The 24311-nt window shown below is 52.8% G+C and overlaps 7 protein-coding genes across 7 annotated transcripts; 3 read left to right on the forward strand and 4 right to left on the reverse strand.

Annotated features, from left to right (window-relative positions):
- Window positions 1-560: 560 nt before the first annotated feature.
- On the reverse strand, window positions 561-1561 carry PG997_013115 (PQ loop repeat protein; the record flags this gene model as incomplete). Its single annotated transcript, XM_066817429.1, has 3 exons — window positions 561-1041; window positions 1098-1316; window positions 1455-1561. 3 exons carry the CDS (start codon window positions 1559-1561, stop codon window positions 561-563), a joined length of 807 nt encoding a protein of 268 aa, XP_066663121.1.
- Window positions 1562-3804: 2243 nt separating this feature from the next.
- On the forward strand, window positions 3805-4913 carry PG997_013116 (uncharacterized protein; the record flags this gene model as incomplete). The annotated part of the gene is made up of 2 exons (XM_066817430.1): window positions 3805-4157; window positions 4238-4913. The coding sequence occupies 2 exons, from the start codon at window positions 3805-3807 to the stop codon at window positions 4911-4913; spliced, it is 1029 nt and encodes a 342-aa protein (XP_066663122.1).
- An 89-nt stretch (window positions 4914-5002) lies between these two features.
- PG997_013117 (uncharacterized protein) lies at window positions 5003-5655 on the reverse strand (the record flags this gene model as incomplete). Its single annotated transcript, XM_066817431.1, has 4 exons — window positions 5003-5103; window positions 5165-5239; window positions 5296-5491; window positions 5533-5655. 4 exons carry the CDS (start codon window positions 5653-5655, stop codon window positions 5003-5005), a joined length of 495 nt encoding a protein of 164 aa, XP_066663123.1.
- A 655-nt stretch (window positions 5656-6310) lies between these two features.
- PG997_013118 (RAI1 like PD-XK nuclease-domain-containing protein) lies at window positions 6311-7977 on the forward strand (the record flags this gene model as incomplete). The annotated part of the gene is made up of 6 exons (XM_066817432.1): window positions 6311-6382; window positions 6485-6810; window positions 7031-7152; window positions 7196-7372; window positions 7438-7737; window positions 7805-7977. The coding sequence occupies 6 exons, from the start codon at window positions 6311-6313 to the stop codon at window positions 7975-7977; spliced, it is 1170 nt and encodes a 389-aa protein (XP_066663124.1).
- A 268-nt stretch (window positions 7978-8245) lies between these two features.
- Window positions 8246-9798, reverse strand: PG997_013119 (uncharacterized protein; the record flags this gene model as incomplete). Its single annotated transcript, XM_066817433.1, has 5 exons — window positions 8246-8386; window positions 8449-8577; window positions 8652-8881; window positions 8956-9091; window positions 9160-9798. 5 exons carry the CDS (start codon window positions 9796-9798, stop codon window positions 8246-8248), a joined length of 1275 nt encoding a protein of 424 aa, XP_066663125.1.
- Window positions 9799-10873: 1075 nt separating this feature from the next.
- Window positions 10874-14054, forward strand: PG997_013120 (mitochondrial membrane protein; the record flags this gene model as incomplete). The annotated part of the gene is made up of 5 exons (XM_066817434.1): window positions 10874-12190; window positions 12253-12368; window positions 12419-12985; window positions 13041-13138; window positions 13195-14054. 5 exons carry the CDS (start codon window positions 10874-10876, stop codon window positions 14052-14054), a joined length of 2958 nt encoding a protein of 985 aa, XP_066663126.1.
- A 4963-nt stretch (window positions 14055-19017) lies between these two features.
- Window positions 19018-21794, reverse strand: PG997_013121 (uncharacterized protein; the record flags this gene model as incomplete). Its single annotated transcript, XM_066817435.1, has 3 exons — window positions 19018-19703; window positions 19745-20805; window positions 20869-21794. 3 exons carry the CDS (start codon window positions 21792-21794, stop codon window positions 19018-19020), a joined length of 2673 nt encoding a protein of 890 aa, XP_066663127.1.
- Between the last annotated feature and the right edge of the window lie 2517 nt (window positions 21795-24311).

The following is a 24311-nucleotide window of genomic DNA, read 5'->3' on the forward strand; positions in this document are numbered from 1 at the left end:
TCCTGAGCAGGCGTGAACGATTGTAAACAAGCGTGCGCTTCTGTTAGCCTGCGACCTGGCATGGTAAAAGTCGACCCATGGCCGAACCCGTCTCAAGGCCCAGGGTTCATCCGAAATCTCTTTTCAGATAGCGGGAGAGACTCAATAATACCACAGTAGATTCTCTATTACTTTGGCCTCAAGCAGCATTCAGTCACTGATTCGATGTTTTCCAGTCGATGTACCAGCTAACAGTCGCGAACGGAACGTGCACGTTGTCCATGTGCCACTATTCTAACCCAATACCCCAGCACCACCCCAGAGCAGGCATACCCATACTATTAAGGTCTTAAGGTATTAAGGTTTCATACTTATTGCAACCAACTATTAAAGAATTTGGTGGTTTATCATATGTAGCCAACTGCCGGGCTTGTTGTTAACGAGTCTCACTTGTGCCAAACTTGATTTACAGGTAGGCAATAAAACGAAAATGCGTTTAGAAGAATGGCATTCCCATTCTATCCATTATAGAACATCCTAAGTAAGTAGAAGAGTTTCTATTGCAATGCTCTATATGCGATCTATGTAGTCTTCTCTGCAAAAGGAGATCTCCTGTCTATAGTCATAGGTGACCCGAGCCCGCTGGGGCTTCGGCCCTGAAGATGCGGGCGAACGCCTGCGTATGTCCATCTTTGCTGAAGTCCGGCTGGTGTCTCGCGGCTCCCCCACATCAGGTACTGGACTCCTAGAAGCAAATCGCAGCCAGCCTGGAACATGCCGCAGATCTTGAAAGACCAGGGAATCTCCGTGGTCGAGGTGAAGAACCAGAACATCTTCATCATGTCTCCCACGATCCAGCTAGCAAGCACAGAGACCCTGAGGCCCCTGCTCGTCCTCGTCCTCGCGTTAGCCAACAGCTGGGGTATGGGCAGTGTCGCCTCGACCGAAAGCCCGACGTAGCCGATGAACGATGAGTATGCCGGATAGATGCCGCTAAAGGGTGCGAGGAGGAGTTCGAGGACGGTTAAGCCGATGAAGAAATACAGCAGACTCTGCCAATACCTAGAAGCCAGTTAGCTAAGATCCTTTCTCTTGTATCCCTTCTTTGCCAAACATACGGTTTGTGGGAGCGCCACTGCCAGAAGCCGTACGGTCGTTGGAATCCAGAGTGGCCATCCTGTGTTCCAGCAAAGGGGACCGCAGCCTCGCCGCCCTTGGAAGAATGCGCCGGTCGGTGGTCGAGGGCGATTTTCAGCAGGATCAATTGCATGAAGATGTTGCAGAAAGATTGGATCAGCAGCGCGGTATCGTAATGGGCCCCAGGCCAGTAGAAGACCCTGTACAAATAACACGAATTAGTTACATAATGCCGAGAAAAGGGGGGTTTTAGACGAAGGGTCGGGCGTGTATCCGTACCTGCATATCGAAGCCACGAGCATGATCAGGGGATGTCGAGAGAGAAGCCGGCGCTTGACCTCTTGCGTTGCATCGAAATCGCCTGATCGGCATACGACAAGATTGGCGAGAGAATGAGGAACACTGGCGCGGCAAAGCCGGTGAGCGTCGTGAGAAGGTTGCCCATCGCGTCCCGATTGTACATGAAATGGAGGCCGTCTTGCAGCAAAGAGCGCGCGCTGGGGTTTGAAGACGTGACGTGACGTGGTGGAGGATGACGGCACCGGCGGATGGTTCTGGAATGGACAAAACTGTGCAACCAACGGGTACTATCCAAGGTCGATATACAGATCAGAGAAAGCAGAGCCCAGGGAAGAGTACAATTGACATAAAAAAAACAAGAGAACAAGACATCCGAAGTGACCGAACCTGGCGAATAGCGAAATGAATTTTCGATTCAAGTCCCCGTCGCCCAGTCGCAGTCCCCAGTAATTAAGTGCATCCGCGTAGTGTAGTTGCTACCGCGGGTGGACCGTCTGAAGTCGTAGCAAGCTAATGCGCAGGCGTGCTAGAGGATGACCTATCCGCTGTCCGCCAATAACATGATGCTTTTGCCAAGGTAATGCTTGGCAATGCTAACTGGGGCTCAACAAGCATGAACTTGCGAGGGCCCCCTATCTTCTGGCGATATCGTCATGTTTCAAGTGCCATTGCATTGTGCCGGCTTCGGGTCGGCACAACAATTGAGCATGTCAATACACAGAGCACACAGCAGCTTGGAATGGTGAAGCTACCTAAGTAGTTATGTCGAAATATACTCTAGCTGCACGCCTACCTCTTACCTTCCTACCCACCCAGTAGCTATCCGCTCAAAGCTATCCCTATCGGTAAACAACATATGCAGGCGACCAAAAGATATTAGTTAGAGACGAAGAATACAATCCAAAACACGGCTTGACGGGCGATACTGCATTTGCAATATAAACCAGACAGTACTCCATACATCATATTAGTGCCTCGGCCTTTTGGGTGTACAAATAAACCCAAAGACAGATACCAACACCGATATTCCAATAGTAGATGACCGCATGGTCTTTCCCGGCGCAATATTAGTAGCCTATACCATATTATTAGAAGTGAACGCTACATGCTACATAAACTCTGTCCCATACTCCTCATAACGCGTGCCTTCACTGTAACTATATGGGCCGTAGAAGGTAGATGTCAACAGCCAAAAAAAAGAACACAAAATAGAAGGAGACTGCCAACTCCAAGAATATCAAAACGTAAACCATCCCAGCTTACACTGGACCAAGGACATCGGAATTGAAAACTGCATGATAGTGACTCTTGGTCGCCATATCGCATGCTCTCAATACTATACACGTGGGCTCAAGTACGGATATAGCAACAGCAAAACAACAAAAAGCTACACGACCCCAAAAACATCAAAAAGTAAACTATACCAGCTTACAAGCTGGGCCATGAAATTGGAACTGAAAACTGCATGTTCCGGGAATCGAACCCGAGTCTGAAGCATTTTCTCATTGTTCATGGGAAGCTTCCATGATACCCCTACACCAAACATGCGGAGGCTAGTCGTTGTTGTATGGGAGACGCTCAAAGACGGGTTAAGAAGACACCGTGGCATGCAGTGGCCGGTCCGCAAAGGGATGGAAGCTTATTCTGGCCAGTTCTGTGGCCAGGCATGGAAAGGCTTGGGGCGCGCGCCAAGTGTGAGTGAATGCTGCATGTGTACTTCATTCGGGAAAGCGGGGAAGTAGGACGAGGAGGGTGGGAAGTATTGCCTCAATGTGTGGAACGCCGCCTTCCAAGTGCTTACATGCCGACAGGGCCTTGGTGTAAAGTATGTACGTACTGTCGTGTACTGCATACCTACATCTAGGTAGATCTCTAGAACCAGATCAGACGTCGTAGGAGATCCATACCTTGGGAATCTAGGGGAATGGAAGGTGTGGAAAGCGTCAAATACGGTCGTAATGCCAGCTCGTGTTTGCCTGCCAGAGACAAGAAGTAGGTATGTATGTATGTAGTGCTGTACTTTACACAGCACTGAAGAAGTGATGATATGCATCGGTCATTGATGTCAGGTTTTCAATCTACTTTGGCAATGTGTTTTGTTCCCTGGCACCAGCTAAGGTTAGGTGGTCAGGCAAATTCATCCCACCTTCGTCCTCCGACTCTACGTACGGGTCCATCCGTTCTCTGCCCCACCATTTGCAACGACGTAACCTTCTGTTCTCCAAGCTCACTCGCTGCGAGCAACAGATCAGTTCGTCCGGAGAAGTAATAAACTCCCGCCTCGAGTCTCATCGACAAAACATATTGCCAACCCGTACAACCTATAACCAAAGCGAGCCTCTTTCTTCACGCCTCCTAATCCCCTTTCTCACACTGAACCCTGTTATCATGGCAGCCACAGCCAAAGGCGACAAGATCGAAAAGATCATCGCCCGTCTCCAGGCCCGCATCGGCGAGGGCCAGTTCTACGAGGCACAGCAGCAGACCCGCGTGGTCGCCGCACGATATACCAAGGCCGCCAACTGGCCTGCCGCCATCGACATCCTGTACAATGTTGCGCAGTCATTGCTCAAGGCCGGCCAAGGCGGCAGCGGCGGCGACTTGTGTGTCCTGCTCGTCGACACATACAAGCAGGCCGAGCTCAAGCCTGATTCGGCCAGCAAAGGAAAGCTGCTGACCTGTCTGCGCCTCTTCGACGGCCGCGAGCCGACGCGCAAGAAGTACATTGGCGAGATGATTGCGTAAGTAACTTGAAGTGCGGGGTGGCTTGAGTTGGTTATTCCTTCTGTCGATTAGCTGATTCACGCGTCTTTCTATCTAGGTGGTCATCGAAATACGGCGAGTTCCCCGCTGGCGATCCCGAGATACACCACGTCGCCGGCTCCCTCTACGCAGAGGAGCATGAGACGGCCGATGCCGAACGACATCTGATTCTCGGCACCAAAGACTCGTCCGACGTTCTGGCACGCATGGAGTATGAGTGGTTCAAGGAAGACGAGGCACACACTGCAGCTTTATACGCCGGCCGGGCTATTCTACCCTATCTACTTGTCGCCAACGTCCGCGCCGCCAATGGTGCCTACCGGCTCTTCACCAGTGCTCTGAACCAGGACAGAGGCACCGCGATGGGCGTACAGGATGTGAGCAGCAGCACTGCCGATATCCGGGTTTACCCCAGCATACCCCTCCTCAACTTCCTCGGACTCCTCTTGCTGGCCGTCCAGCGCGGCAGCCCCGAGCTCTACCGGCAGCTGTCTGCCAAGTATGCGTCGCATATCAAGGAAGTGGAGGCGTGGCATGAGCCCCTGGAGATGATTGCAGAGATGTACTTCAGCATTTCGAGGCCAAGGCAAAGCAACCCGTTGATGGATATGATGAGCGGGCTCTTCGGAGGTAATGCGGGAGGAGGTGCGCCGGCAGCGGGTGGTGCGAAGCGGCCAAGCATCATGTCTCCTACGCCTTCCTCCAACATGCCTGCGGCTGAGGGCTTAGATTAAGTGCAGTTGTAATTGGCACAACTCTGTTGATTATGAGATAGATCTGAGAGCGATGTGGAACATGCGCGCATTCGTGTCGGGAAGATAACTCATTGACCGAGTGTCTCGGCTTCGGGCTCGTACATCCAGCTGTCCTCGGACAGGGCAGCGACTTGGGCTCTCATGCTGGCCCGCAGAGCCTCCATGACTTCTATACCCCACGAATATTAGCTTAAAGTCCGCCGCAGCTGTGTTGCAGATAGAAGCCATACCTTCAGGTTGCGCCGGTGCCCGGTTGTGGTTGACCTGGTGATGTTTCACGATTTCGGCGAGCTTCTGCCTTTCGCCTAGATATAGACCCAATCAGTTGTTTGTAGACAGCACCGTTGCCAAACCAGCTTACGTTCGTTCTCCTGTATATCGTCCAATGCCTCTGCTTCGGGTTCGTCCATTGGGGGTGTGGGCGGATCGCCAACTTCGAAGTCGCCGTGCTCGTCCCGGATTACGATATCGGAAGTGTTAGATGCGGTATCGGCATCCATGCGCAGAGTCTCGGCGGAGTTGGATGAGGTCGAGGTAGGCCGGCGCGAGAGTTGCGACTGGAAAGGTTGCGCCGCACAGGGCCTTGAGGTACTGTCACGGTCGATGCGGTCGCAGCAGCAGAAGCAGTCCGGTTGTGTCTTGGCGCGGCGGCGGCGGCGCGGGCCATGGGCTGCGGTGGGTGTTGGTGGTGATTGTGAGGTTGCTGGTTCTCGGTGGCCATTTCGGGCGGAGAAGACGAGGCTGCGAGGAGTGGGTGATACAGTTGATACCTCGGCCGGCGAGGAGCGAAGGGATGCTCTTGGTGGTGATGATGATGCTGGTGGCGTAGATATACTGAATCTATAGGAGGGTATCGGTTTGGGTCGGTTGTGTGGGCGACGAAGGGATCCTCGCGCGAGATTGAAGCCATTGTTTACTGCGGCTTAGATTGGTAGCTATCGATTGGTGGTATTGTATATGCAAGTACATACGTAGTGCGCACCGCTGGGAGTGCGATCAATTGATATGTACCGACAGCCCAAGAACTGCATCAAATCTCCAAATGTTTACTTCGGGTGCTTGTTGCTGGTTCAGTGTTTGGTTGCGGGGTGGGTGGTGTTCTAATTTCGACCGCTACAAGGCAAGCTTACCATGTCGCTAGCAGGGGGGCTGCATGCTGTTCCCTGTCGGGTACTAGAGCTGCAGCACGGCGCCCGTCTAAACGCAGGTGCAGCACCCGCTAAATCGTCGTCTTCAACACCACGCGGGTTGAAACGCTCGAACAAAGAACCGACACCTAACTTACAAACCTACAATCTGGGCAACCAAATACCCACGTCAAAGTATACTCTTCATCTGGAACGCAACATATACAACCCAGCACATGCCTGGACAGTATGCCTGATCTTTTTGATATCCAGCCGATTGGCCGCTTCACCGGCGAATCGCAGCCACTCAAGCGCCCTAAGGTGAGAAAGCAAACGCCCCCGTCCTTCCCACCCCCAGCAGAAATCCATGGGGCTGCATGCAGTACTTCAGTCATGAGGACGGATGGACCTGACTTCCCATAGGAATTCGCTTGTTTCTCATACGACGACAACCATGAGTTCCATCTGGGCGACTCGTCACTGAGATGGTACTATCCGCCCCAGCTAGGCGCGGATCTGTCGCAAGGTTTTGAATCTTTTGAAAAGCACGATGACTCTCAGGATGAGCATCTCGACAGCCTGCTCAGAGCAGTCATTGCCCACGAGCAAGAGACGGGCAAGAAGATTGATGCCCAGGTTGTCACATGGCGTGGTATGATGACTAAGGTGCCAACCCCTGAGCTCCTTCGACATAGGACCCCACTGACTGGGAGACAGATCATGGCTACCCCCTTTGAGGACCGAGACGGGTATGTCCAGTGCAGCGGTGAACCCAAGCCTGGATATTATGAAACTTGCTGACTTTTCATCATTGATGAAGCTTCGAGATGAACGCTACGTTATACCAAGTGCGCTTACCGTCATACTCTCACTAGAAATTTCGTACTGATACTTAAACAAGGACTGCATGTATGCACGATGACCGGCTAAACCCCCTTTTCGTACAGTGCCGGCTGACTCTATGCACAGCTTCATTGAAGAGAACCACGCCTACAAACAAGCTTCGATGCAGGAGCAGCGAAACCGCCAGAATACTGGCAATCGCCGCCACCACCAACCGCAGTTCTCGCCTGAAGTCATGACATTCTGGGGTAAGCAGCCCTACTTTGACCCAGACCCTACCAAAGCTCACAGGAGAAGGCTATAAGTTCGAGACGCTGTCGACGTTACCTGCAACCTGGGCAGAGACCAGCAGAGAGTACATTGAGAACCGAGAAAACGAGGTTGTGAGCAACAAAGCGCAATACTGTTCTGTGGTTCGGACAGGAATTGGAAAGTCGATATTATGCCTTGGTGGTGAAGTTGATGCTGGTTAGTAAACGAAACCATCCTTTCCCCTCTCCCTTGAATCTCGCAACTAATCGCATTCTCTACAGTTTGGGATGCGAAACCTCAAGTGAAGGGCGCCCCGATAAACTGGGTCGAGCTCAAAACATCGGCTGCTATTCGAGACGAGCGTGGCATGCAGAACTTTGAGCGCAAGCTGATGAAGTTCTGGATACAATCGTTCCTGTTGGGTGTGCCCAAGATAATCGTTGGATTTCGTGATCAGGGCGGCATCCTCCGCAAGATTGAGGAAATCCGCACCGAATCCATACCCGTCAAGGCCATGCAACGTGGCGTCCAATCGTGGAACGCCGATATGTGCATCAACTTTGCCAGTAGTTTTCTTGATTGTGAGTTGCCAACAATGGAGCTTTAGATGCAGTGCTGCTCGGGATGAATGCTAAACGGGGACAACAGGGCTGAAGCAAGTCATCAATGACGATGGAGTGTGGCGCATTCGCAGAGCACCGGGCTCCAAGCAGATTGAAGTCAGCCGGGTGGAAGAGGCCGGCCACGGCAAGATATTGACCGACGACTTCATCAACTGGCGGATTAAGCTGAGTTTGACGAAGACAGAAGATACCAACTGAACCCAGCTTGGTTTCGAGGATAACATGGCCCCAATCCCATGTGGCTGGCCAATGAGGAATGTATTGCTTTAGCTCTTTCTGTATTCTACTCTGTATTTATATAGGCTCGAAGCCTGCTGCCGTCTAAAGGATACCCCTGTTCGCCCAAAGAAATAGCAAACGCCGTCCCAATCTAGGTTTCTGAAAATGGACTTATGGTCCATCGTCTTCTATCATGCCAATGACAATCTATATAATTCCAACGCAGACATATATCACGGGCCGCCAATTAAGTCAGGGGAACCGCCATCTTTCGACGCATGGGGTCAAACTCCGCGCCGGCATGGTACGTTCGAGTGTTGTCCTTTTTCTCAGTTTCGATCTTTGTGAGATCGGCCTTGAAAGCCATGTAGTTGAAGAAGTTGGTAATCTGGATGCAACAGTTAGTCAGTGTGCTGTGGAATGGAGGGCACGGTAAAGGTGTTAACGAACAGGTTTGCTGTGCCATCGCCCGCCGCCAATCTCAAACCATCCCAGGTGTCCGCCCAGCGAGGTGCCACAAAGAACCGCATAAGGGTTCGCCTTGATTTCGCCAACTGGCCATGACTCGGCTGCGGAAATCTACATAACATGTTGTGTGAGCTCGATATGTCGGCGCGTTGGGGTTTTTGTAAGGTTGGCAGCTTGAGACTTACAGGGTCATCTGTACAGTTGATGGCGAGGTAGGGAATCCGGATAGCCAAAACAGAGTCAACAGACGAGGCGTCTCGGTAGTAAGCGTCTTCCGTGGGATAGCCCCAGGCTGCGCACTGCACCACGCGATCGAACTCGTAAAGGTAGGTGAGTTTGGTCAGCTCTTCCATGCTGAGGTCGGTGAACTTTTCGATCTCGGTCCTATGCGTCTCTGCTAGCTTCTTCATGGCAGCTATTTATCAATTCATTTAGCATACTGTGAATTTCCAAAGCAAGAAAAGGGGCGGGGGTAGTAATTGGACGTACTGCCGAGGACGCGAGAGTATAGGTTGTGTCCTATGAACGTCCGCTTGAGAGCTTTGCTTGAAAGTTCCAGGTTCCAGGGGTTGGCGCACGCGATGGCAGCCTTGAGCTGGCAATCGGCGCCCTCCTCGCCCAGATACTATACCAGCCATTAGTACCAGGCAAAACGAGCAGTGGTGGGATGGGAGGAGGGGAGGGATCGCATACGTTTGTGAGGATGCATGCACCCAGAGAGAAGCCAAGCCCGAAAAGGGGTCGGTTGGGGAAGGTCTTGCGGAGGTAGCGGACCAGTTGTCGCGTATCCCACGTAGCACGCGCGTTATACAGGATGCCCGTGGTGATCTTGCTCATGGCGCAGCCGCGCGAGTTGACGACGCAGGCCTCCCAGGCGCCGCTCTCCAGCAGGGGCGAGATGCCGTGCCGCAAGTAGACCTCGTGCGAGCCGCCGGACAGGCCATGCAGGACGACCAGCATGGGCCGCGCATCGTCGGAGCCGATGCCGCTCGCGAGCTCCTCGTCGCTGAAGTACGTGGTCCGCTCGGGCAGGGTCTCGTCAACCTCGTCGGCCTCGTCGGGGGTGAAGAAGTCGACGGTGAAGCTGCCCGAGTAGCCGCTGTGCTCCGCCTCGAAGATCTGCCGCTTGTAGTGCACCGGCGGCGCCTCCTTGTTCGCGGCCGTCCAGCACGTCTGCAGATGGCCGTTGAACAGCAGCGGATTCAGCTGGCAGGGCGGCACCGTCTCTTGGCAAATGTCCAACAGTGTCCTGGGCGACCCATCCTTCTCGCTAATCTTGATGGGCGTGGTTGAGGCATGGAAGTTTATGTTTGCACGGCCAAACCACTCCATCTTGTCTTTGTTTTCCCTCTTCAGGTTGGGTTCCAAAGCGCCGTAGAGTAACAACTGAAATGAAGGTCTACTAGAAAAAGTATCGGCACGTGTATAGCGAGGAACACTCTGGAATCAATCACAATCAGGCAGGTTGGTTGAGGTTATGAGGCTCCGAGGTGGTTCTGCACCAGTGCGGTAGGTTCCACCACGGCGTGCTAACCGGATGAGACGCTATGTACGTTGTGGATAGTTGTCCTTGGGTCGAGCCTCGGTTTCTCTAGGTGAATTCATCATTTGGTTGTACCAATAGATCGGGCGACCGTCTGCTGTTTATGCCATGCATCAAATGCATGCATACGGGAGGTGCTGTCGATTTGGCGACAGTCCACACAGTATCATGCTTTCCAGTATGGAACGTTCTATAGATATTCTAATTATATAATTTATACGTCCATTGATGGAGGTTGGTCTCTTTCAGGTTCCGATTTGAACTTGGAGATCTAAGTAGGGGCAAGGATCTCCGATGGCCCGTTTTTCTTGTAGGTACCCTCGAACACAATCCCCAAAGACATTCGCGATGGCCATACTTGACATTGCATGATTAGGTACTCGCTTTTGAATAAGAGTAGTGCTAGACCCCGTCCCGTCATCCATGCCCAACTCCAAATGACAGATTCCATGCGTTTGGTGCCTGAGCATTGAGGTAAAAGGCGGCGGAGATGTTGTACATATAGACGATACTTCGAATGTAACTACATGCCTACCAGGAGAGTGCGGCTAGGGTTCCGCGCGCTTGGACTGTGAAGTCAATCAATCACCTGATCTACGTGTAGCGCGTGCCGTGGCAGTCATAGGAAGCCGTGATCGAGTCCTCTCTCATCATTTGCGCCTGGCTTGTAATAAAAGACGTTTCCATTTGCTCGAAGCCCGCTTCCACGACAGTCGCTTTCCGAACGAGCACGGCTGCCACTGCCCAAGTTTAAGCTCAGGTGCATCCGACAAAACCGAAGTACCGCTCTTCAATGGCCGCCTGAACGAGGAAAGAACGACCGACTGATTGATTGGTGGACGATGCCGTGAGCGAAGCTTCGACATGACCTATCGAGGTTCCCTGCCCGGTTCGGGATTTTACAATGGCCAGAATGGCCAGCAATGGCAGCAGCAGCCCATGCACAACGGCTTCGATGCCTACGGTAATGCGCAATCGCAGTTTCCGCAGCATCATCAACCCGGATACAACCAGCAACCGCAGCATCAGCCGCAGCGACAACCACAGCCGCAGCAGCAACCGCCGCCGCCGCCGCCGCAACAACAACATTACGCGCAGTATCAGAATGCCTCGTTCGTGCCCATCGGGTATCCGCAACAGTCCCAACATCAGCCTCAACCTCAACAGCAGGTTCAATCCATCAACTACGCGGCCGCGCATATGAACCCATCGCAGGGCTTCAATCCTATCTTTGACCAACAATCACACCATCCGAGTCTGCTACAGCAACAGCAACAACGTCACCAGCAGCAACAGCAACAGCAACAAGCGCAGTATCGACAGCAGAGCGCCAACTATGCTGCACAGATGGGGCAGGTACAGGGCTTCGTTCAGCAGCCGAGGCCGCAACAGCCCAATGTTGCCACCTTTTCACCACAAATGCAACAGCAGGTACAAATTGCGCAACAGCAGCAGCAGCAGCAGCATGGTCAAGCACAATATCAGCATCAGCAGCAGACGCAAAAGCCTCCGATGAGTTGGCAACCTATGGCTCCGCCGGCCCCTCCCCCAACCCAATCTTACCAGACGACTCCTCAAATGAATTCCGCAAAGCTTCCAGTGAAGCAAGAGCCGCCGCAGTCATATTCGTCGCCACAAATTCAGCATTATCAGCCGGTACCGTCCCGTGTGAACTCTCCGCATGTGAATTCGCCCATAATGGCACAGTCGCCGCAATATCCGCAGCAACCCAAGCAGAACAACGGCAGGAATGGCAGTGTGAGTAGTGTAGCTGGGGCCAGGATGGACCATGCTGGACGCGTATCTGCGAGCCCGCGGTTGCACACGCAAGGCTTGCCACGAAGCCCGAGTGTTGGCTCCACGAGGTCTCCTGCCCCTGGACTACTTCCTCACCAGGACACAAACTCTTTGCTAATCTGCGTCGCTGAGGACATGTTTTCTGCGGCGCGGAAAGGGGTGTTGCACGTAGCTGACTCATTGGACTCCAAGGCAGTCCAGGAGTATCAAAAGCTCATCGCGACTGGTCTAGGCTGCTTGGAATTGGTTCTGAACAGTAATAGGCTGGCCCCGAGGCTTGAGGCCAGGCTGCAGCTTAGATATGCGAGTGTTCTGTGCGAAGAGACGAACAATGTCATGGAGTCCGAGACTGCGCTGGCGAAAGGGATGGCCCTATGCGACAAGGTAAGGTTTTTGTACATTATGCATCCAATTTCGCTGCGCTTTTATAACTGACGCTCATTTAGTATCGATATGGAGACCTGAAATACCTAATGCAGTTCCTGCAGTTGAAGATGCTATCACAACGAAAAGGAAAGGCGGCGATCAAGGCCATAGATTCCCACGTGGCAGATGCCGAGTTGTAAGTTATTGCGCACCATGCAGCTGACATATATGCTGACAGCTTGTTAGGCTCAAGCACACGCATTGGGTTTACGTTCTACGCCTATTCAAGGCCTCCATGTATTTGGAATCACCAAATCCTTCAGACGTCCACGCCATGGAGAACCTCAAGGCCATTAAAGAGCTGGCACTACAAAGAAAGGACCACATCATCTTTGTACTAGCATCCCTGTTAGAGGGGCTCGGCCTTTTGAAGCACGCCAAAGACGACAGTGTCGCCCGGATACAGGAATGCATTGCCCAATGCTTGCAGTATCAGCTGGATGAGTCGGTTCATATTCCGCAAGTCGACATTTTGTTACTCATGTTGGATTTTGCTTGTAGTCTGCACCAGCAATCTCCAGGGCTAATAGCCCAAAAGCTTCGACTCTTACAGCGTCGTGTCGATGAGTCTCTCAAGGACAACTCCTGGAGCTTAAGTGATACACAGGTACTATTGCCGATCAAGAAGCAGGCTGCCAACAGGCAAGTGATAAGTGCCGATACCCTCGCTGTGATTCGCCCGGGCCAGGAAGGCGACACGTGTGACTACTTGGTCATGTCTTTCTGGAGCAAGCTAGAAGCATTTGTCATGACGTAAGTGCTCTGTTGGGAAGTGAAGCAAAAGAATTCAGCTGCTAATGGGACACAGATATACGTATAGCGGTCTTGGAACCCTGTATGACCAGCGACGTACCGATATGAAAGTCTATGAGTTTTGGGACGAGGCACTCAACCAGCTTGAGAAGAGTAAGAGCATACGCAACCCCTGCACCTCGGATGAGAAAACTAACACACTCTGGCAGATAGTCACAAAATGAGGAGCATTCCTACCTCGTTACAGGAGGCCATTCGATGTGCCGAGTGGCGAAGGGAGCTAAAGTGCTATATACAAATCCTCCGAGGTCTACATCTCGCTACCCAAAGTCGATGGCGAGAAGTTGGCGAATGCGTGTCGCAGTTAGAGACCTTAGTCCAACCGTCAGCAGCCGGCTCCATCGAGGGTATTGTCGGAGTATACACCTACTACCTCGGAGGAGTCTATCGTCAAGGAATAGGGCACCTGGACATGGCTAATTCGATCTATCAACACCCTGTCCTCAGCACCAACACTGAGGGCAGTTTTCAAGGGACTGGGAAGCAGGCCGAATCCGATGTACGTTTGCTTGCTGCATTCAACCGTATATGGATTATGCAACATGAAGACCATCGGGATGACCGGCAGACCTCCGAATTGCTCGAGCAATTACGGCCGTTGTGCAAACGCCACCCCAACCAGCACATTCGCACTGTTTGGCACATCGTTTCAGCCGCCATACAGACTGAACCTGCCCTTCCAATGACAGAGTTGAAATCCCACTTATCTTCGGCATTAAACGGGGCTAAGGCCCTCGGTGATGTCCTCAGTCTGTCGATTGCGCTCAATCTGATGCGAGCAAAACTTTTCCACGATGTAGTTGGAGACCAAGCACTCAAGAGTGCAAAGGCAGGTGCAATGCAAGCGAAGAGGAGTCACAATCTTTTGTGGATGAGCGTCGCGGAAGGCCTCCTTGCTCAATCCTACGAGGTCCAACAACAGCACGGAGAGGCCCAGGCCTCGTGGGATTTGGCAAAAGACTATGCTAGTCAGGCTTTCAAGCAGAGCGATACGGCTCTGGAGCCGTGATTTTGGCGGAACTGTTATCCTGCACCATCCAACAACACATGGATTGGTGCAATTCACTTTACCTCATTCGAGAACCGTCTCTGGGCGACTGAGCGGGGTCTTCACCGGCTCCTACGTCCAGTCATATTGCTATACAATCATGTTTAGCGATTGGTCTCTCACATCTTGGCCAGCCCGGGGGTTCCCGACCTGCTTGATCAGTGCTCGAGATACCCCAGCTATTAGATGTCTACGTCGATGACTATACACTGCCGATCATAGGAGACGATTTGTGGGCTTGTAGTGATGAAAGTAGGATTGCATCACCCTAGCTCGAAGTTTTGATGAAGGACCGTCCTCGCAGGATTGCTCCGGCGAAAAACAATTCGTGGAATAATAAGAACGCTTGTTCGCTTCACTACGCTGTAACGATAATGTGGCAATGAGCCAGGGGGTCCGATGGAAGAAGATTCTCTGCACATAGACGAGGCAGGCAAACGGGCATTGAAGGGATGCTGCCGGCGGCACGACACTCCTTCACCGACAATGTTCCCATGGTTTGGGCCAGTCTCACCGTAATGGTAAAACGCTTGCCACATTCGGAGAGAGGAGCTGTCGTCCAGGGATTCCGGTACGCTGGTATCGAGAAGACTGACAATCTTAGATTAAATGAATTGACTTCTTGCGCGCCAACGCGGCGAGGCGTTAAAATCCACCTATTAGAACCCCTCAGTTGCATGCAGGCCAAAAGACCCTATGAGCATACTTTTGCATCCGTGAATTCTTGGAGGACGACAGGGGCCGATGGTGTTCGGCCGAGTGAGAAGAAGAATGCAGTATAGTACAGTACAATCAATGAGAGATGCATCGTCAGGCCGGGGTCGGGGCCCTCCCTCTGCCTCTCCCCTCCTCCCTCCTCCCTCCTCCCCCCTCAAATGCTTGGTCGCCGACTTAGCCGCATAGGGCCGTTTAGCCTTCTTGTTTGTATCACGTTGTCAGATGGAACCGGGCCGATATGGTTTTGCATCACGCGGCATTTACTGTTGTCGCTTGCGAGGTCGACGACAGTCGCCTCTACCGGCTTACAGCACGCTCCATTGGCAACGCTGCTTCCCTCCACTGATTCCCAACGACATCAGTCCAATCATGAAAGGGGTATGTATTATCGGGCTGTTCCCCCCCTCCCTGCGGTACTTGCGGCGAGATAGGCAACAGTGCGCGAGCCTGGGAAAGACTTCCAATAACATGTCAAGATCTTCATAGCGACTAGGTTCAATCACTGGTGTTCTAGCTGATCGCGGTGCTGCTACTGCAATAGTACAGCAACATCATCCCGGGAAATGACGGCGCCGTCCCGATCGTTGTTTATCCCACCCGGTCTTGCAGAGGCACCCCCTTGCTCATGTACAGCACAAGCGTACGTGCTTGCTCGTCAGGTGCGCCGGTGACAAGGCCAAGTTCTTCTCGCCGTTGGCTTTTGGCCTCACACCCCCGGCGGCTGGTGACCGGGCAAGTCTCAGCCAGAGTATCAGTGACGTCTAGAGCCCGGTAAAGGGAGCCTCCCGAAGAGCTTCACCAAGCTAGGGGTAGCAAAGCCGATGCCATGGCCCTTGATGGCCCGTATGCCTTGTAGCGAGATGTCGTCGGCCATGCATGGTGCCTCAACTGAACGGACCGCCTGCCCATGGCCAAGGGTCACCAGATGCTAGATGACTTGGTTCCGGCCTCGTCTGGCTCGGGTGGAGCTGGATCATCTTCAAGCAGATTGATAGATGGTCATATCTGGTTTCAGATTGCCTGCCAGGGTGCATCCTCTACCATACGCGAAGTAGGGGAGCGCAAGATCTAGATTACCACAAAAAAAAAAAAACGGCTCAAGATGCGACAAATGCTTTCCACGCCCGCAGAAGCTGCTCGTATTAAGCTGTACCGTCATTTCGGCGGCTCTCCTCCCCCGGTCGTTTTTCATTCCTGCAATGACAGCAGCTCTCTGCATCGTACGTTTTATGCCAGTCATACATCGTATCGGGAGGCAGAAAAAAGCAACGACGAAAAAGGGCCTAGAACTAGAAGGCAGCCTGCCGGCGTGTTCTCGACGAAAGAGCGGGATCCGGCGCAATGGGTTGGCCGTCGCTGATAGTCGGACCACGATGCGGTTGCTGGATTGATGCTTTCTTTCGCTTCCATGGGTAGCCCCGGCACAGTAAGGCCTGCAAGCAACTACACTGTACGTGCATATACCGGATACGGCTGTAACTGTGTGGGAGGAGCCGGCAACAACAACGCAGCTACATCCATCCTGCATGCGGTGCAACCTCAGCCTTGCCCACTGTTTTCTGCTCTTTTTCTTCCCTTGTACTGGCTCGTTCTGTCTTTGCATCTCTGACAATTACTTACACACGTAGATTAGATACATATGCATATATGTGTTCCCGGCATATCATCCGGACGCCTGCCGCGTTCCCGCATAAAAGTACTGTACCTTGGTACGTGCCCGGCCGGGCTTGGTACCCATTGATCTGTACATACATCCGGACGGCTACTTATGATATGTACTTGCAGTAAGTTAAGTGGCAGGGGATGGTGCATGCAGGGTTGGGGGTTCGTAGCCCCATAGCCCCATGGGCTGGCTGTCATATGCAAAAAATAAAAGCAGGAGAAAAGTCGGTACTTGGCCGCGCTGTACCTCGATGCATACACACATGCATACAAGTAGACGGATACGTAGGTATTGTTGGGATGCTGGATACCTACCTAGGTATATGTATGTGATGGTATGTGGAACAATGAAAGGCCCAAGGAAAGTGGGCTTGACCTTGAGCTTTGTGGCGCGGACGGAGGCCGTTTTCCCATCTGCCATCCTGCCCCAAGACGGCAGCCAGGCCCGGTTTCGCCGTCTCCCGGTTCTGATCTTGACCGTCTGGAAGCCCCAGAAGCCCAAGCGAGACGATGAGATTTGTCGGGTAGGAGCTGACTGACAGAGAGAATCGGGCAGGTAGGCGTCGATTGCATGCTTGCTTATGGAGTACAGTAGATAAGCACTTGTTGTGGTGTGTGCTAATTCTTTAACATACTAGGCAAACAATCAAAATAGAACTTACTATGTCAGTCAAGGGTAGTTGAACTGGGGGCCCCGGTACTTGTCCCTGTGTCCTCACGCTACACGACCACACACTTTCTCCCTCTCCCTCGTTTCCTCTCATCCCCGATAGCTCCGGTGCCGCCGGGATTTGAAAGCGGGCACGGCTTGTCGGTGAAAGCCTTTTTGGGTGGGGCGTTCAATCTTGCTTTTTTCGCAAGGGGGAACCTTCTGCCGAGGCCGAGTCACCTTTCGACACTTCTGCCGAGGGAAAGCGATATCACCTTGCTTCCTTGTGCTGTGCCGCACACTACGACGACAGAGAGAGGGGGAGAGAGAGGAGAGATGGAAAGAAGGAAAGCGAAGGAGACGAGGTATCGTGATACGATGCGACGTGTTGCGGGTTACATCGAGATGGCATACAATGTAGTGTCCTTTTAGCACTGATGTATCCGTACACCCTCATCTATCTATCTATCTGCATCTGCACGCACACACACACACGCACACACATTAACGCAGATATGCAAGGATAGATTACGTCCAATGCACTGGCAATTTGTTTGCTAGTCGAGGTAGCAACCACAACCAACTGCCGGTATTGACACCTGGCAGGAAGAGACAGAAATAGAAATAAAATGAATGGCATGATGTGACAACACAACACAACACAGCGTCTTTTTTTTTTTTTTTTTTTGCCCTTGTCTCTCTCCCCTTTCACGCTTACTCTTTTCTCTCAGCATGGAAAACTCCCCGGTCCGGGGAAACATGTATCATATCGACAAGGCATGTACATGAGGCAATCTCAAGCAACCATCTCCATCGCATCAGATGTGCGAGAGAGAGACACAGAGATCCCTTACTGTGAACGAAGGCGTCATTGGTCACCACTCTCCACCACCAATACCAATGCTTGTTCCATTATTAACCTGACTGGACAAACGTACTACTATCCTTTGCTCGTTCTTTGCCCGCGCCAGGTGCCAGCCAGGCCAGGGGGTGGCAGCAGGGGAATTGAGGCGCCTTTATATATACCTGTATATATGAATATATATATATAAATTTCGTACAACGTTGCACAACGTGGCTCGTTCGGTCAATCCATACATCCATAGATCGGCAAGCAGCATGCTTGTTGCCGTGCTGTCATCCGACGATGGGGACTCTTAGCAAACTAGGTCAGATACATAAGTTGGCTAGAAAGGGGGGCCACTTACGTAGCATGCACGCACTCGACTGATTGGCTGCAAGGGGGATGGCCTGCCTTGGAATCCCATCAACACAAGCGCAGATCGCCGTCTCTTCCCTGTGGTCTGGACAGTGGCCTGATATCACGATCTGCTCGACTTCCAGCTTGTTTGTGATGCCTTTTTTTGATTTTTCATTTGCCGCCGGGGAAGCAGGCGCAGACGAGCAAGCCGGAGGGGGACGAGTTCGCACACACACAGAGAGAGAAAGAGAGAGAGAAGGGCACAAAAAACCATCACACGCACCCCGAAAGCATTGTCACCAGCTGCAAGGAGGTAGTCATAGGAATTGCAACCAAGTTGCCATTCAAGGGGCGCCTGTATATGTCTCACGGGTAATCAAGAACCCATCGTCAGCTTTCGTATCGTACAAGTGAACAAGATGCTCGGGGTATACATGAAATAAAAATGTTCAAAATCGGACGGCTTCTCCCATATGTGTAAAAATATATGTAAAGTAGGTATCAAAAGCATATATCACAGTTGCTTCTCCTGCACCATCGCTGCCTTCGCGCCACCAATACACCCCCGCCCCCAAGCTATATATAATCAAGCCGTGATGTGCTCATGTTGAAATGTGTATAAGTATTGGCGAAAACGCCATTGGCTGCCTGGGTGAGTGCATCCCAGGGCAAGCCGTGGCCTCGTCTTTCTTGCTTCATGCTCGGGTCGGCCGCTGTCCGTACATGGCATCGAGGGTGACCGGAAATCGGGTTTCAAGTGGTTCAGTCACCCTATACATGACGTTGCTGCCGTCGTGGGTACCGGCCTTTCGATAGACTTCGCAGCCGGGTACTGGGTCTTCCATAGCACCCGCACCTCTCTCGCGGAGAAGATTGAGCTTCTCCATCCTGTCGTCTAGCTGTTCCTTCTGTATCTTAGCGTTCTCCCATCTGGACGATATTGCATCGCACAACTCCTTGGACGCCGTGATTTCTTGAATCGAGCCGGGTAGCGAAGTAATCGATCCTTTCGCAGTCATGATGTCGATGGCCTCGAGAGCTGCCTGCGCCGCAAGCGTCGTGGCAAGGTAGGGTGCCCGTGTGTCTCGCCGTTTCACCAGTTGGTCGCGTAGGGCCACGGTGGCAAACATCAAGTCACCTGCGAGGGAAGAACACTTCTGAGAAATGGCGTCCGCCTGGAGCGTTCGGGCAATTTCGGATTGGGCATGCCGGGTGAACTTGGTGCGGGTCAGAAGATGCACGAGATGTAACGTAATCAAAGACCCGTCAACGCCATCCTCGGTCGCCTCTGCTAGGTTCGGATCCGTAAAGCGGAACTTAGGCGGTAGGGCATCGCCGTACTGTCGTAACCTCTCCGATATTCTTTCGATGAACCGGGGTTCTGACTCCACCGGAGCCGCACCCAGAGCCTCCTCCGTATACCAGACAAGACTCGGCCCCAGATTTCAATGATATTAACCATATACCCCATGATACCAATCGAGCTGGACGAAGGGATATCCCGGCTCACGTCAAACATGGGGGTTTCGGGAACGCGCTCCATATTGTCGTCGAACAAGGTCTCGTCGTGAGGCAGCCGAAGGAAGATGTCTCGAGTCTTCAGTAAGGTCGGTCGCGACGGGAACAGGCCATTCGTTCTCTCGAGGATGTAACATGAAAACAACGTCCTCGTCCGGCACTCTTCGAACGTAATCTGGTTCATGGCGTAAGGAAACGACTCGGGGACGAGCTCGTCTGGGAGCTGGCCCAATTCGATATTATACCGGAGTAGTAATGCAACGGAAATTGCACTAGCCAGCATCTCGTAGCTGTCGAAGCCTCGCGAGTTTGCCAGATAAAACAAAGAAAGAACAAGCTTCGTCTGGACAAGTTGCAGGCTAGGGGCACTCCTGTCGCACCCGAACCGTGCCGCTTGGGCATGCTCCTGTGCCAGATGCCTGGGACCGCCGTTCATATGTACGCCGAAGGCGAGCATGCTATATAGGAGCATAAGGTCTTCTGGAGACTTGGTATGAGCATTATTCTTGACCCAGTTTCTAAACAGCTGAGCCGGCAGAAAGCGCAGCGCGGTGGTCTCGATGTGGTTGAAAAAGGATGTGATGGCAGTGTTTGTGGCATGAGGATCAGAGACGTACGGATTTGTCTGCCAAGTACGGCAGAGAAGATCCTCGTGTATGCGAGGTAAATCACGTCTCTGCCACGCAAGATTTGCTTTTTGAAACTTGGGGGGCTCGAAGAACCGTGTGCTGTCCCTGCTCTCGGAATGGTAATGGTCATAGTCCATACGCATCCTCTTGGCCGGCACACCAGGCAGCTCAGGAGACGGGTGAGGGAGTGTTGTGGTGCGGGGAGATACTGAGGAGCTCGATACACTCCTTGGTCTGCTGGGCTCAGTGGTTCGGGCTTGAGCTCCAAAGTTGCGTGGAACTTCGGCCTGTCCGCTGGGAGATGCAACAGGTGACGTGTTGTGGCCGCCTCGAGGACTAGATGGTATCCATTAGCCGTGCACTCCGGGTCTGAACCATTTCAGGAGTAGTAGCACTTACGCATTCTTGAATCTGCAAGTCCTCCCAAACTTTTCGCATTGTACGCAGCGAGGATAGTCAGGATCGCACTTGATCTTCTTCTCTCGGCATGTTGAGCATGCTATTGCGAGGCGCTTCCTGGGCTTCCCTGCTTTAGTCACTCCCCAGTGTGCATTAACTTGCTCGCCATCGATAACCGTCTTGCAGTGTGTGCCGTCGTCATAGAAATAGCAAAGACCCTCCCCAGGTACTTCGGCTTGTCTGACAAAACGGGGAAGGAAATGGGTACCCGTCCAAATCTTGGGACCCAACCCATCCTTGACGGGTGCACCTTCTGACGCCGTAGTGCTGGTCGCCGCCGCAGGCGAGTACCCAGAGGCAGCAGCCGGGCGCATATGGTCTTGCTCCCTGAGACCCGCCATAGAATCATGGCTCATCTTATGGCTTAGCGGAGCATACTCATAGCGATCATTGACCGAGCGGAAAGAGACGGAGGGCTCCCTAGTGCCAAAGACGTACTCTGGTCTCCTGTGGTCCTGGAGGCTAGATTGTGAACTCCACCTCGATTCCTCACGTGCGATGTTTTGCGACTGCTCCATGTCTTTAGGCCTTGGTGAGATGGGACCTGGGAATTGGGAACCGACCGAGGGTAACGGTACCCTCTCCTTTTCGTGCCTTGGCTCGAATACGCTGCGCTGCGGTGGCGCTGGTGCTGTGGTGGTAGGGAAGTAGGAAGAGGAATTATGCCTCTCCGGGTTGGCAGCCGCCGAACGTGGCCGGTCCAAGGGGGAGTAGAGGGGACTGGGTCTCTCCGTCATGGGCGAGTGTAGAGGGCGTATCTGGCTGGGAGGACCGAAGATGCTACTTAGCGATGGTAGTTGTTGGGGCGGGTTCTTTCTGCCCCCATTGCGTGACTGGCTCTCTTCAGAGCTGTTTCCTGCCGACATAATGGGCTTGATGCTCCTATCATAGCTGGACATAGGAGGCGAAATAGGTGCTCTTATCTCACGGGAAGGTTCTGATGACAACCTGAAAGCGTTCTGGGATTCACGAGTCTCTATCTCGGGCGGAGGTGTATCTTGAAGGTTCGAGGGGTGATGGTGGAAGTCTGACCTAGGATGAATCCCCATCAGGATGTGGTTGGTTTTCAGCACACTGGCATCTCCCCAAGTCGAGGCTAATGTTGGTCAAGTGCCTGCAGAGGGCAGCAAAGGATTAGGAGCCAGAACAGGCGAATGACACAAGCCCGCTGTTAGGAGAGTTGGCTGTTGAAAAAACTGCCGGTTAAAGGTTCTCGGTTTATGCCGTTTGCGCGTCAAACACCAGTCGTTGCCTTGGGCGGTATCCGGGTAATTAGACAAATAAGACGTCTTCCAAACGGTGCTCGGTATGTGTGTAAGTGTCGTTGGTCTATGGAGACGGAATGCTTTGGAGAGAGATCGGGTTTGGTTTTGTCTCGTGTTAGTCCATCCAAGGTTGAAACAAGCAGCAGATGTCAACGGTCAAGATGGTTGCTTGACGGAAGAAGGACATCCAGCTGGACTTATGAGTAGCAGAGTACCACTACTGGACCAAAGCCGTTCCGGGTGCCAGTCGGGACTATAACGACATTTGACCGACTCGGCAAGGGAAAGCCAAATGATTCGAGGAGGAAGAACGGGCCAGGTAGAAAGGGAAGTCGGAATAGTTGTGACTAGAGGGTACGTAGTGTGCATGTAGTGACAAGTCCCTGGGCCGATCGGGTCAAGTGGCTCTGCCTGTGGTCAACGTCCTGGACCTGGGAACCTTTATCGAGCACAGGTCGGACGGGTAGTGCAAGTAACAGGACTGAGTGGCTTGACAGTCTGCCCAGATAGTAGTGGATTGCGGAGGAGACAGTTGATACCCTTGTCGACTAGTTGACCCCGGTCCGCCAAATTTCGGGACCGAGAGCAGGTCAAGGTATGAGGTTGACTTGGCGCCGGGGGCTTAGAGCAGAGAGTACAGGTAAAATAGCAATCGCCAAAGTACATTGTGAGTAGGGAAGAGGGGCGCTGCTGCTACAAGTAGAGAAAGCATGGAGGTGACGAGCTAGGCTTGGTCGACTTTGCTTCGCGTGTATGTTTTAGGCAAGCACTAAAGGACCCGGCAGTCTGACCAGCAGGAAGCAGGGGGGCTCGATGTGGGTGCAGATGGGAGAGGGTACCTAGGTACCGCTACAGCAGACTCGCAAACGATCTAATCAGAAACCATGACGAGGGTGGACACCGTCGGGGGACCCATCCCATAGTAGCGGAGGCATGGCACCTAGCAGATCGTATACTGCGCACTGTACCCAAGCAGACCTCTCCCTCTCCATTGCGGCGGGGGATGGAGCAAGTTGGGATAGGCCTGGCCCATGCCGAGTGGACGGCAGGCCCCAGCTCCAGATGGGTTCCAGTCCGGAGAGTTAGGCGGTTCTTGCTGAAGGGGGAAGATGCAGTCCGTCCACGAGTGAGATGAGGGACTGGACCTATTGTTGTTTTTCTGTCAGGCCTGACAGAGCAGAGCAGAGGCCTGTCTATGTATTGCTATTGCAACCATTTCCCAGGATATGTATCGCGGCAGGGACTTCCCGTTGCCGGTCCTGACTTCAGATGAACCCATGCGCACAGCCATGCCCATGCCCATGCCCATGCCGGTGGCGAGTAGTAGTCGCCTACGACTACTAGGCACCTACCTGGGTGTGTACAAACAGTAGGTATCAGCTATCAGGTCTGGGCAGGGCAGGACAGGACAGGACAGGGCAATTGACAGAAATCGGTAAATGGCGCCGGTGCAGGCATGGATGCCCTCTCCCTCGGCCGAGTCGTGGTCATTTTGGATTCTTGCCTAGAACACTCGCAGAAGCGTCGGCCGGCAATCAGGAGGGGTGGCTTCGATAGACCGGGTATTTGCAAACAAGCAAACACATGGCTGCAGCCTCGTTGGTGTTTGGTGCCTGAATATAGTCTGGCTTGACTCAGCTAGCAGAGATTTTTGGCAGATGCGAGCCTCGAGTCAGCCGGCAGCCACTGGAGTTGGAGTTGGTAGCGTCCCTTGTTGGAGAGATTAACTTCTGCTGAAATCCGGAGGTCAATTGCTTTAGGCAACCGAATGGAGCAAGTACCTGGATGGAGCTGGGGCTTTTCGGTATCGGTAGGTACTCACTTTGCTTGCCTGCTTGGTTGCTTGCTTACCTACCTACGCATCAGCCGAGTCGAGTCGCCCGAACATTAGCGAAGCACACGGCAAATACGGAACGTAACGAACGAATATCAAAAGAGGGTCGTCCATCCATCGCATCCCATCCGGAGATTCAGTTGGTTGTGGGTCGGCTCCAACTGAAGGCAGGATGGGACGGTACTTCTGCTCGATGGATGGGCCGTACTCAAGGATCGAACGGGCGGAAGAAAGTATACGGGAGCAAAAGTACAGCTGGGCAGCTCAGCCAAAAGCCGGGGTCA

The sequence above is a fragment of the Apiospora hydei genome, assembly GCF_038363865.1.
Source record: "Apiospora hydei strain CBS 114990 chromosome Unknown utg000009l_segment0_segment0, whole genome shotgun sequence".
In the NCBI taxonomy this organism is placed as follows: domain Eukaryota; kingdom Fungi; phylum Ascomycota; class Sordariomycetes; order Amphisphaeriales; family Apiosporaceae; genus Apiospora; species Apiospora hydei.